General features: G+C 48.9%; 1 protein-coding gene across 2 annotated transcripts in view; it reads left to right on the forward strand.

The window, feature by feature from the left end:
• The first annotated feature begins 1,525 nt into the window (after nt 1–1,525).
• The window catches only part of LOC142301898 (disintegrin and metalloproteinase domain-containing protein 28-like), a 179,805-nt gene continuing 168,807 nt past the window's right edge, over nt 1,526–12,523 (forward strand). The window contains exons 1-5 of one of the 2 annotated variants that reach the window (XM_075342937.1): nt 1,526–1,583; nt 2,102–2,166; nt 3,643–3,725; nt 6,583–6,659; nt 6,809–6,887. In XM_075342937.1, coding sequence (XP_075199052.1) covers nt 1,537–1,583; nt 2,102–2,166; nt 3,643–3,725; nt 6,583–6,659; nt 6,809–6,887 — 351 coding nt within the window. In that variant the 5' untranslated portion in view covers nt 1,526–1,536. Of the gene's footprint in view, nt 1,584–1,937; nt 2,008–2,101; nt 2,167–3,642; nt 3,726–6,582; nt 6,660–6,808; nt 6,888–12,523 lie in introns of those variants that run through there. The other variant, XM_075342939.1, reaches the window with a different exon arrangement.

Genomic DNA, 12,523 nt, shown 5'->3' on the forward strand with positions numbered 1-12,523 from the left:
CCAGACTCAGTCTACTACATCTGGGTGTCCGCCTGCAGAAAGCGTATATGTCCGAAAATTGTGCAAGACAGGGCACACGCTGACTCTGTCTGCACCATTATAGTCAATGGCCCCGTCGGCGCATGCATCCGAAACCTGTTTTGTGGGGAAAGTGGGTTGGGACGGAAGCTCCGATGGGACCAGTGAACGTAGGTAATAACACAATGTGAAAGTGTCCTTAGTGGTGAATGCGCATCATAAAGTCTTTGCCTCAGGCGCTGAAAGGACTTGTCTCTACCCTCAGTGATGATCAATTAGCGATCGGCCATACCAGAACCCAAAATATCCTGGATTTAGGAAGCTTTTCTGGATGTTCCTGTGGCGCCCTGGACTAGCCAGGTCGTCACAGGTACTACAACATACACCCCCACCCTGAGACAGGCACATCAGCCAGACACAAAATCCTTGTTGCCTCCCTCCAGGGGCTGATGTCCACACCAGGTGGGGTGGAACCAGGCGGTTGGCCCCACCCACCGAGGAGTTCACAGTCCTGGAGGCGGGAGAAGGAAGTCAGTTCAGATCAGAGAGTGAGGAATAGAGAGGAGTTAGGGAAGTGGTAGGAGAGGAGAAAACTGACCGTGTCCGGGTGTGTGGCCCGGGCACCAAGAGCAAGGTTGGCAGACGGTAGTGGCCATCTGCAGGAGAGGCAGATCAACGCAGAACCATAGGACCGGGGACGGGCGGTGGCCCGCCGGTACCGAAACGGGGGGCGAAGTGAAGCCAGCACACACAGGCAGGGCCTACGGACCCCGACCAGGCTTGGAGTCGCCATTAGAGGTCAAATCCGTCAGTGACCGGAACCCCAGAGGTTTCCTAACAGCCAAGACCCGATTGAAGGCAACCGTCCGACCAGCAAAAGGAAATACAGCTACCGCCACAGCTAGAGTTCCAAGGGCCAAAGCCTGCGGGCAAAAGGGCTCCTCCGGCACATACACACGCTGGGGAGTGGGTTACCGGTGGGAATCCATCGTGACCGAACATACACAAAGGTGCAGGGAAAGGCAGCCACCACTAACCGTCCAGGAGAAGCCACAGCAGCCGGCTGCGGGACCCGTCCATCCAGCCGTTTGGTTTACCAGAGACTTTGCGTACCTTTAAGGCTGAGTGAGGGGGAAAACAACATCCCAACTGCTCCCTACCATCACTCCCGGGATCCCCGTCACCAGCAGCGGTGGTGCCCAACCTCACCACAACCCGTGGGTGGCGTCACGGACCAAATCCCCAAACCAAACTACCCCCTTTCACTCACGGGCGAGGAGCGCCGCTCGAGTCCCCGGATCCGGCCCACCGCTCGAGCAGCCATCGCAGCAGCGCCGGACCCGAGCGTTAGCGAGCGCAGCGCAGCGGCGTCCTTCCCCGCCCGCGACATTCCTTTTCCAAAAGATCCCATTAGCCCAAGAGGAGGATCCAGCAATGTCCAGCATGTAATGGAGGTGTAGTGACCTGTGCAGCCAGCAGGGGGCAGCATCTCCCGGGGAGACTCAGTCTCTGCCTCTGATGCTCCTCAGTCAGGAGTCACCTGAGAGGAGAGGACCCTACAGGAGGTGACTGACACCCGGCCTGTTATGGGGACCCTGCTACTGCTATGGGGGTCCGGTCACTGTCTATATCCGGCTTCACTGTTATAGGGGGAGAGAGAGGCAGTGACATATGTGTGATGGAAGATTTATGACCATGGCTGTTATGGGGGAATTATGACTCTCACTGATATGGGGGTCTATGGCTGCCATTTATAGGGGGTTTATGGCTGTTATTGTTGGGAAATTCAATGGGGCAGTCACCATAGAAACCAGATTTCAAGCATTTTTTTAGAGGCTCAGGAAGATGAGAGCAGCTAACAGGTTGCTATGGTAACTGCCTCGGTTTAATGATGATCTCACTGTGCACATTACTGGTGCGGGGTAATGGTGTAGTCGGGATAATGAGGAGGGGGTGACAGACGTTTCTCCTCCCCTGCTGTATACTGGGGTGATTATTACCAGTACGGGGTCTCGCAGTCTGTTACTCTCTGTTATCAGCTATTATACGTCATTGCTTCTCATCTTGTACTTCTTATTTCTAGGATAACGCGGATAAGAAGTGTCCGGACCATGCTGAGACGTCTTCTTCTGGTGCTGGCACTTCTGGGTGAGGACCAGGATCGATTCCTGGAGGTTTCCTATGAATGTGGCGTGCTTCTCCCCATGTGTGACTCCTGCAGGTTGTAGGACGCGTCCATTATGGCCGTTCTGTGATATACATGCCATATCCTCACGTCTGTATCCGTATAGACCCGGTGTGCGGTATATACTGGTATATACCGAGCTCATACAGCCGCTGTACGGGACGTACAATCCCAGGAGACGACCTCTCCGGTCACCCATTACATATGGAGCAGCTTCCACATGATTTATAGGGCTTGTGTCGGATTATAAAACATGGCCGCTTCCTTCCTATTACTCTCCATTCATTTCAGTGGGTGTGAGCTGCAGCACCATACTCAGCCTATTCACCAATGTGTGGTGCTGGTTTAGGAAGACGGTAACCGGACAGCCCCGGCACCACTGATCTCCAAGGAGCCTAGGATCTGGGATCCTGAGAGGAGATATCAGGGTACAGTCCGGCCGCCCCCATATACACTACATTACACTATCCAGCCACTAATATATTTTAGATCCCCCTATAGCTATGATCTGTGCCCGTTCATGGTATATGTTGTCCTTTGGGTGACTCTGTATAACCTACTCTCAGTGTGACAAGCCACCAGCTTGTGTGTCCAGATCACATTTTCCCAATAAGCCTTGGCACCCTCCCAGGTTTTCTGTCACAAGTGTGTCATAGCCTGGTGTGATCTCGAGTGGATCTGGCATCAGAAGGACACAGCACATTGGGGATCACTGATCCTCTTTAGTGACCGCTCGCCATTTACCCTGAGTTGGAGCTTATTTAATTCCATATGGTACTGAGGGGTTAAGGTGCATTTCTGTCCTGCAGTGATCTAACAGGTATTTGTAACATCAGTTTCTGCCATTCCTTTCTGTTTTAAATACCTGCTCATCATTCTGGCTATAGCTCATACCTTAGCTGACCGTGTGGAAGAAGCTCATCGCTGCATAGCTGTGGTGTTGTTTCTATTGCAGCTGCGAAGATTCCTACTGAAGAAACCAAGGAGTGCTTTTTGATGTGTCTTTCCCCACCTGTTTGTCTTACCTACCTCGTGTTGTCTTATTGTAGTGATGAGTCTCGATGACCCTCACTTGTCAGGGTGAGTTCAGGGCCAGCAATGGCCTAGGCATGTAATTAGCATACAAAGGAAGGACCCGTTTAGGGACGTTAGAGAGTTCAGTGATCAGCCTCAGGTGAGTGTTAGGAGGTGACCTGCTCCCCTCCCCCTAGTGCGAGGGCCTACCGTTGTATTATGTACCCTCTGTGTTGCATCGCTCACCGGAGGTCTTCCCCTCCCAAAGGCGTATCACTACCAAGGTGTTCCCGCTGTGTTGCACTTTTTGCCATGAGACCTCTTGTACCAGGCGTGACACTTGTAGTAAAATTATGACATTTGCCTGGTGCAGATGCCGCCCCTTTACTTCTGCTTATTAATGTCTTTGTATTTTTATCTTTTAGTGTTCAGTCAGTTACCAGGAGTCCAAACATATGAGGTGGTCTTTCCTCGGAGGTTACACACTGCCTACAAGAGAGACACCCAGGTATCTCCCAGTCCATGCACCATAATTAGGCAAAAGGCTGGTTTGACTGTGTTAAGAAGTCTAAAGGGTGCTTTACACGCTGCGACATCGCTAGCGATGTCGCGAGCGATAGCACCCACCCCCGTTGTTCGTGCAACATGTGGTGATCGCTGCCATAGCGAACATTATCGCTACGGCAGCGTCACACGCACATACCTGTTCAGCGACGTCGTTGTTGCTGCCGAACAATCCCTCCTTCAAGGGGAGTTGCGTTCTGCGTCACAGCGACGTCACTAAACGGCTGCCCAATAGAAGAGGAGGGGAGGAGATGAGCGGCTGGAACATGCCGCCCACCTCCTTCCTTCCTTCTTTCCAATGGACGCAGGTAGGATGAAGTTAGTCGTTCCTGCGGTGTCACTCACAGCGATGTGTGGTGCTGCAGGAACGATGAACAACCTGCGGAATGAAACACCAACGACATTATGGTTTGGAGCGACGTGTCAACGATCAACGGTTTTTGCCGTTTTTGCGATTGTTGATCATCGCTCCTGGCTGTCACACGCTGCGATGTCGCTAACGACGCAGGATGTGCGTCACAAACACCATGACCCCGACGATATATCGTTAGCGATGTCGCAGCGTGTAAAGCCCCCTTAAGGCTCCATCTTCTTCAGAGCCACCAACACAGATTCCATCATATTATACAGGGAAAATAGTGCTGCATGGATTGATATATTTCCGGTCTAACAATGGTAGAACTCTCCCCGTTATAAGTGAATGGAGTCTGTCGGCTTCGGTGGTGCCCTTCATGCAATCCATCCAGTATGGTGCTATTGCTGCCATTATAAATGGATTTCATAAGGTAGATGTGAGCTGAGCCTTATACATAAAATACATTCTGAGTTAGAAGAGTAGAGATTTCCTTCCAACAGTCTACCCTGTTTCCCCGAAAATAAGACCTTCCCCAAAAAATAAGCCCTTGAAGGCTTGAAATATAAACCCTACTCCAAGAAAAAGCCCCAGTTACAGTCAGGGTCAGTGTTAGAAGCAGTATTTCTCAGGAACACCACTCTCTTATGGACCCCAGCAGTTGTATTCTTAAGTTAAATTTGTTTAAGGACCTTTGATGACTTTAACGTCATGTGACATGATGTAATAAAAGGTCTCTCAATTGCAGGTCTAAAAGAACTAAATAGGAGACAGGCTGGTATGCAGGACTGGCATTAGGGGCAAGGGAGAACAAAAGCCCTCATTCTCCAAGGGGCTCCAGCATTTATATCATGATGATAAAATGGCTTAACACCCTTTGTGACATCACATCATGTGACCAGAGGTCTCTTAATTGCAGTAGTCTAAAGCTGAAGAGGAGACAGTAGTGATCGGCAGTCCGGCTCTTTTTGGTGATCCAGTTCCCATGGCTCCGCTCACCAAAAAGAGCCGGATCTTTCAGATCGTTCTCGGCTCCTTATTAAATATGTGTTCATCCCAAGTGAACACATATTTAAGATTATAGTAATGCCGCCAAAACCCCGCCCACCTGCGGCTAAACCCTGGCCACTTACAAGAGACCAATTAGATTGTTGAGTAGGTGGAGTTTAGCTGCGGGTGGGCGGGGTTTCAGAGGCGAAAAGAGCCGTTTAGAGATTTTAGTGGCTCTCATTGGGGATCCGACTCCTCTCAGTCACAGTAGGGAGCCGGATCTTTGTGTCGGATCGTTCACGACCGACACATCACTAGGAGACAGGCTGGTGTGTGTATGTGTGTGTGAGTATGTGTGTGTGTGTATGTGTGTGTGTGTATGTGTGTGTGTGTATGTGTGTATATGTGTGTGTGTATGTGTGTGTGATGTGTGTGTGTATGTGTGTGTGTGTATGTGTATGTGTGTGTATGTGTGTGTATGTGTGTGTGTGTGTGTGTGTGTGCGTGTGTGTATGTATATGTGTGTGTATGTGTGTGTGTGTGTGTGTATGTGTGTGTGTGTGTATGTGTGTGTGTATGTATATGTGTGTGTGTGTGTGTGTGTGTATGTGTGTGTGTGTGTATGTGTGTGTGTGTGTATGTGTGTGTGTGTATGTATATGTGTGTGTGTGTGTGTGTGTGTGTATGTATATGTGTGTGTGTATGTGTGTGTGTGTGTATGTATATGTGTGTGTGTGTGTGTATATGTGTGTGTGTGTGTATGTGTGTGTGTGTGTATGTGTGTGTGTGTGTGTATGTGTGTGTATGTATATGTGTGTGTGTGTATGTATTTATGTATGTGTATGTGTGTGTGTGTGTGTATGTGTGTGTGTGTGTGTGTGTGTGTGTGTGTGTGTAGATAGATAGAGGTAGATGATATATACACACACACACGTGTTACACACAGGGTATGGAGAGTTATGTCGATATTTCAGAATGCAATATGAGTATTTGAATAAATATATGTTTTTTTTTTATCTATGAATTAATGTGGATTGTTGTTTATGGAAAAGACATCCCCATAAAATAAGCCCTAGCGTATCTTTAGCGGCAAAAAAATAATATAAGACCCTTTCTTATTTTTGGGGAAACACGATAAGTGAAAAGAGTCTTTGGAGAACTCAAAAATATTAATATCTGAGAGTCCTTCATTTTTTATCCATTTTAATGGCTAACTGAATAGATGATAATAAATAGCGAGCTTTTGAGACTACTCAGGTCTCTTCATTGGAGAACTCATCTCCTATTATTTGATTGTAAATTATGTAATACCTAACGTCTCCTGTGGGGGTGCTGCTGGTGAACTGAACCAGTTGCTGTGGGGTCCAGTATTCGCACTCCTTCCTTAGGGAACATATCTAATGAAAAAACTGTAAAAAAAATAAATCATAATTTAAGCTATGCTTATCTTTTTGTGCAGAGCATTTATCCGGATGTTCTTCGATATGAGATCCGGCTGGGTAGGAAGCCCATAGTCATTCACCTTGAGAAGACAGAGTGAGTGGTCACAGTGTGGGTTGTGTATAGGACGGGTGGTGAGAGGACCGTAGATACTTCTACATATCCCTCATAACAGGATGATATAGAGTAGATTTCCACTAACATCATGATATCTTTATACTGACTTCTTCTCTATGTTTCTGCAGGGATCTGTTTGCGGATAATTACACAGAAAGCCATTATCTGGATGACGGGACTCTGGTCACAAGCCGTCCGGAGCAGAAGGTACAATAAAGCGGGCTTTACACGCTACAACAAATCTAACGATGTGTCGGCAGGGTCACGTCGTAAGTGACGCACATCCGGCATCGTTAGTGTTGTTGTAGCGTGACAGCTATCTGCGATTGTGATTGAACGTAAAACCGTTTATCGCATACACGTCATTCATTTCCTTAAAATTGCACTTCGGGTTGTTCAATGTTCCTGAGGCAGCACACATCGCAGTGTGTGACACCCCGGGAACGATGAACAGATTTTACCTGCGTCCCGCGGCACCCGCCGGCAATGCGGAAGGAAGGAGGTGGGCGGGATGTTTACGTCCCGCTCATCTCCGCTCCTCCATTTCTATTGGACGGCTGCCACGTGACGTCGCTGTGACGCCGAACGTCCCTCCCACTCCAGGAAGTGGATGTTCGCCGCCCACATCGAGGTCGTATGGAAGGGTAAGTACGTGTGACGGGAAATAATCGTTTGTGCGACACGGTCAACAAATTGAACGTGCCGCACATACGATGGGGGTGGGTACGATCGCATACGAGATCGTATGTGATATCGTAAGGTTTAAAGCAGGCTTTAGTCACCAGCCTTCAGGTACAGGTGGAGCAGAGCTGAATTTGACTTTCTTTGTCGCTCCATTGGGAGACCCAGACAATTGGGTGTATAGCTTCTGCCTCCGGAGGCCACACAAAGTATTACACTTTAAAAAGTGTAACCCCTCCCCTCTGCCTATACACCTTCCCGTGGATCACAGGCTCCTCAGTTTTATGCTTTGTGTGGAAGGAGGCACACATCCACTCATGCATTCTCATATTAGTTATGTCGGTTGGAAGAAAAGAGGGCCCCCACGGGGCCCCCGGAATGTTCCCTTCTCACTCCACTACGTCGGCGGTGTTGTTAAGGTTGAGGTACCCATTGCGGGTGCAAAGGCCGGAGCCTCATGCCGTCTCCTTCACCATCCCTTAGCGGCTCTGGGAGAAGTGGGATCCTGAGTGGTCATTCATTTACTGGGACCGTGCTCCCTCCGCAGCCCCTGTGGGAATCTGCTGGACCGGAGTCTATTCAACCTCAGGGACCGGGCCCTGCAACTCTAAGGTACTCTGTGTCTCCATTGGGGACTGTGCAGGGAGCGCACCTTCCTCCCGGACGCTGCGGCAGCTGCTGAATTGAGAAGGCCGGCGGACTTCCGCGCCGACCGTGCCTGCTTGTCGGGCGCGGTCTCAAATTTAGTCCCCGGCTTCATCGCGGCCTAGTCGCAAAAATCCCGCCCCCGGGCCTGCCTGTCAGGGGTAAGGGCGGGACTGCCGACCTGACGTCGGATGTGAGGGCCGGAGCATCCTGCATGTTTCCTCCCCCCTCACTGATCACTGTGGGGACCCCAGATTCCCGCACTTTCCTGGCGCCGCCCACGGCTCCAGTCCTCCCCTGAGAGCTCCGGCAGCCATTTTTTGGCATTCTGTCGGTGGAGGATTCTCAGTGAACAGCTCTGCAGCTCCGGGGGACCTAAGGCAGGGAATCTGGAGGACACACACTCCGCTTTTTAGCGGTCGGTAAGCCACACCGGTCTCCCGGTGCTGGTCCCCCTAGGGTGCCGGAATAGATACGTATTTATATATATATTTCTGTTCGGTCGGGCTGTATACCCTTTTTTGCCCATATACCCTCAGTGATCATTCTCCTAGGAGACAACAGCATGTCGTCCACAAGGAGCAAAGCTGTTAAGGCACAGGGTTTTTTTGCGGCCTGTACCTCTTGTGGGGCTATGTTACCTGCGGGTTCCACCTACCCTCACTGTGAGCAATGCTCGACCCCTGTTTCGCTTGCTCAGCCGGAGCCTCGGTCACTAGTGGGCCCCTCGGCTCATGTAGACCCCCCTGCTCCCCCTGTCCAGGCGGCAGGGACAGAGTTCGCCTCTTTTGCTGAGAAACTCTCTGAGTCACTTTCACAATCCATGGCTCAGTCTATGGACAAATGGTCTGCCAAGCTGCTAGAAGCTTTGCAGTCCAGACCGGTCCTTACACAGGCCCCGGCCCCTGTTGGATCGTCGCATCCAGGCCCCTCTCGGTCCGCGCCGCAGCGCGCTCCCAGGTTGGGCCCTAGGTCTCACGTGGAGGACTCCTGCCCGGACCACAGTCCTAGACAGTCTAAGCGGGCTCGCTGGGAATCTTCCCCGACTTCTTCACGCTGCTCGGGTTCCCAGCTTGAGGACTCTCTGGAGGACGAGGCGGACGTCGCAGCTCAGGGCTCTGACCCTGACGTCGCCCTTAACCTTGATACACCTGAAGGGGACGCCTTAGTAAATGATCTTATCTCGTCCATCAACCAGGTGTTGGATCTCTCTCCCCCGCCTCCTACTGTAGAGGAGTCGGCGTCTCAGCAGGAGAACCACCAGTTTAGGTTCCCCAAACGTACACGTAGTGCGTTTTTCGATCACTCTAACTTCAGAGATGCTGTCCAGAAGCCCAGAGCGGTTCCGGACAAGCGCTTTACTAAGCGCCTCACTGACACGCGTTACCCCTTCCCCTCTGAAGTCGTTAAGGGTTGGGCTCAATGTCCCAAGGTGGATCCTCCAGTCTCTAGATTGGCGGCTAGATCTGTGGTATCGGTTGCAGATGGCTCATCGCTAAAGGATGCCACTGACAGGCAGATAGAGCTCCTGGTGAAATCCATCTATGAGGCCACGGGCGCATCTTTTGCCCCGGCCTTTGCAGCCGTGTGGGCACTCTAAGCTATCTCAGCTTGTCTGGCTGAGATTAATGCTGTCACACGTAATTCTGCTCCGCAAGTTGCGTCTTTGACTTCTCAAGCGTCAGCTTTTTCTTCCTACGCCATGAACGCAGTCCTAGACTCTGCTAGCCGTACAGCTGTGGCATCCGCTAACTCTGTGGCAGTCCGCAGGGCCATGTGGCTGCGCGAATGGAAGGCAGACTCGGCCTCCAAGAGGTTCTTAACCGGTTTGCCGTTTTCTGGCGACCACTTGTTTGGCGAACGATTGGATGAGATTATTAAGGAATCCAAGGGAAAGGACTCCTCCTTACCCCAGTCCAAACCTAAGAGACCTCAGCAACGGAAAATACAATCGAGGTTTCGGTCCTTTCGTCCCTCCGCCAAGCCGCAATCCTCTTCGTCCAGCAGGCCGGAGAAAGGCCAGAGGAACTCCTATGCGTGGCGGTCCAAGTCACGCCCCCAAAAGGCCGCAGGAGGCACCGCCTCCAAGACGGCCTCCTCATGACTCTCGGCCTCACCTAGCCACATCCTCGGTCAAAATAGCATTTGCACTTTGACGTGGTATCTGGGCACAAGTAAATTTGGCCACTTTTATTTGCTAACTAACTCATATTTAAAAAAAACAAACAAACCATGTTTTATTTGCAGTAATGCATGTTCACATTCCAATATTCATGATCTACATTCTTGTTTTTTTTCTCCTTCCCTTTACTTGAGTGCAGCTATTATTTTGGATATTGTATGTCATGTTTAGTGCCTGCATTTTTTCTAGTTTGTATTATGGAGTCATGCCCTTTGTCTGCGCACTCCTCCCAGTTATTTCAGGTGTTTTTAATTTTCCTTTTGCAGGTTCTGTTCTATCCCATATAATAGTTCAGTTTGGACAAGAGAGGCATAGCAATTAGAGTAGGACCCAGATGAGAGTTACACCTTGACGTGGTATCTGGGCACAAGTAAATTTGGCCACCTCTATTAGCTAAGTAACTCATATTTTTTTTTTTATTTTTTTTTCATGTTTTCTTGGCAGTAATGCATATTCGTGTTCCAATATTCACAATCTACTTTCTTGTTTTTTTCTCCTTCCCTTCACTTGAGTGCAACTGCTATTTTGGATTTTGTATGTCATGGTCAGTATGCACCAGTTAAGATTATGAGATTAGGAATTGCTGGCAATTTTTTTAGTTCACTTCAACTTCAAGAGAGGTGTTAGGCTACTTTCACACATCCGGTTTGAGCAGTGCGGCTCACTCCGGCTGTGAAACCTATGCAACGGATGCGGCGAAAACACCGCATCCTTTGCATAAGTTTTTACATGCGGCCCGTCCGTTTTTTTCCGGTTGCGGCACGCTACTGAGCATGCGCAGTGGAAGAAACCGCATGTGGCGGCTGAATGCGTTTTTTTTTCGCATCGCGCCGCATCCGGCGTCCATAGGCATGCATTGAAAAATGCGCTGCAGCGGCCGGATGCGGCGCAATGCGTTTTTTTTTGCCGGAGCAAAAAACATTGCAGGCAACATTCCATCCGGCCGCGGCATCGGCTAAATCTGCCGCATGCAGCAAAAACCGGACCGAACGCAAGTCCATGCGGCACAATACGGCACTAATGTAAGTCTATGCAAAACAAACCGCAACCGGCGGCAAAAAAAACGGTTGCGGTTTTTCTGCAGAGCACCGTATTGTGCTGCAGAGCAAAAACCGGATGTGTGAAAGTAGCCTAAGGCACTGCTGATGTTGCGTCCATTGACCAGCATGTACAGCGCACCTGTCCTATAAATTAGAACAAGACTTGTGCACGATACCTGCTGATACCCAATGGACGATACATCAGCAGCAGCTCTCATGTCCCATTACAGAAGTTTGATGCATTGGATAACCCCTTTAACCCCTTCTCTCCTCAACTAGAATTGACTTGTGTGAGGAAGTCCCATTTTTCTCATCTTGTGTATATAACTTTGGAACACTTGCATTTATCCCAGAGATTCTAGGATTATTTTTTGTGACATTTTGTACTTTATGTTAGTGGTATATTTAGGATCATTATGTTTTCTGTTTATTTTTGAAAATACTTAAAATTTGCTGAAAGTTTTGAAAAATTAACTCTTTGAATTTTTATGCCCTGACAGCCAACATGTCAGCTGGTGTTTGCTATGTAATCTGACAGCATCACGAGATAGGGATTAGGAACTCAAAGCCTGATTTCAGCGATGTATCACTTAATATTCCGGATGCAGCAGGTATTATACAGCCACACTTTTCTCTGCTGCAGATCTAGCAGAGCTCATTTATTGAGTTATATATAACACCACCCAAACCACAACATTCTGTGTACATTGTATATTGACAGAGAGCTGCTAATCAGTGCTTCAGGTTTCGTTGGACTACCCTGCATGTGCCAAGTTGTCCTGTAGTGATAATCTCCTGCTGATAAAACACTGATTATATTAAAACCATAAAACACAGCCCAATAATGCAATACAATCTAGGAATACAGCACTCCTGGCATTATGATTGGTGATCAGATAGGGTCCAAATCCGTATATTTCATAGAAAAAGAATCTGGCACTCAGAAATCAAAGAAACAATCCTTTTAATTCAGTTGGTAGTGTAATAGTGTACAGAAATTTTTGACTATGTTTTATGGTTTTAATATAATCAGTGTTTTATCAGCAGGAGATTATCACTACAGGACAACTTGGCACATGCAGGGTAGTCTGTATTTCTGTACACTATTACATTACCAACTGAATTAAAAGGATCGTTTCTTTGATTTCGGAGTGCCAGATTCTTTTTCTATTACAGCCAGTAATTAACACATCACTGTAATCAGAAATTCAGCTCCTACATTATGATGTTCTCAGATTACATGAAAAAAAACCTGGTGACTAGTGATGGGTGGACTTGCAGATAACCGGGTTCGG

Source organism: Anomaloglossus baeobatrachus, chromosome 4 (genome assembly GCF_048569485.1).
Source record: "Anomaloglossus baeobatrachus isolate aAnoBae1 chromosome 4, aAnoBae1.hap1, whole genome shotgun sequence".
Lineage (NCBI taxonomy): Eukaryota > Metazoa > Chordata > Amphibia > Anura > Aromobatidae > Anomaloglossus > Anomaloglossus baeobatrachus.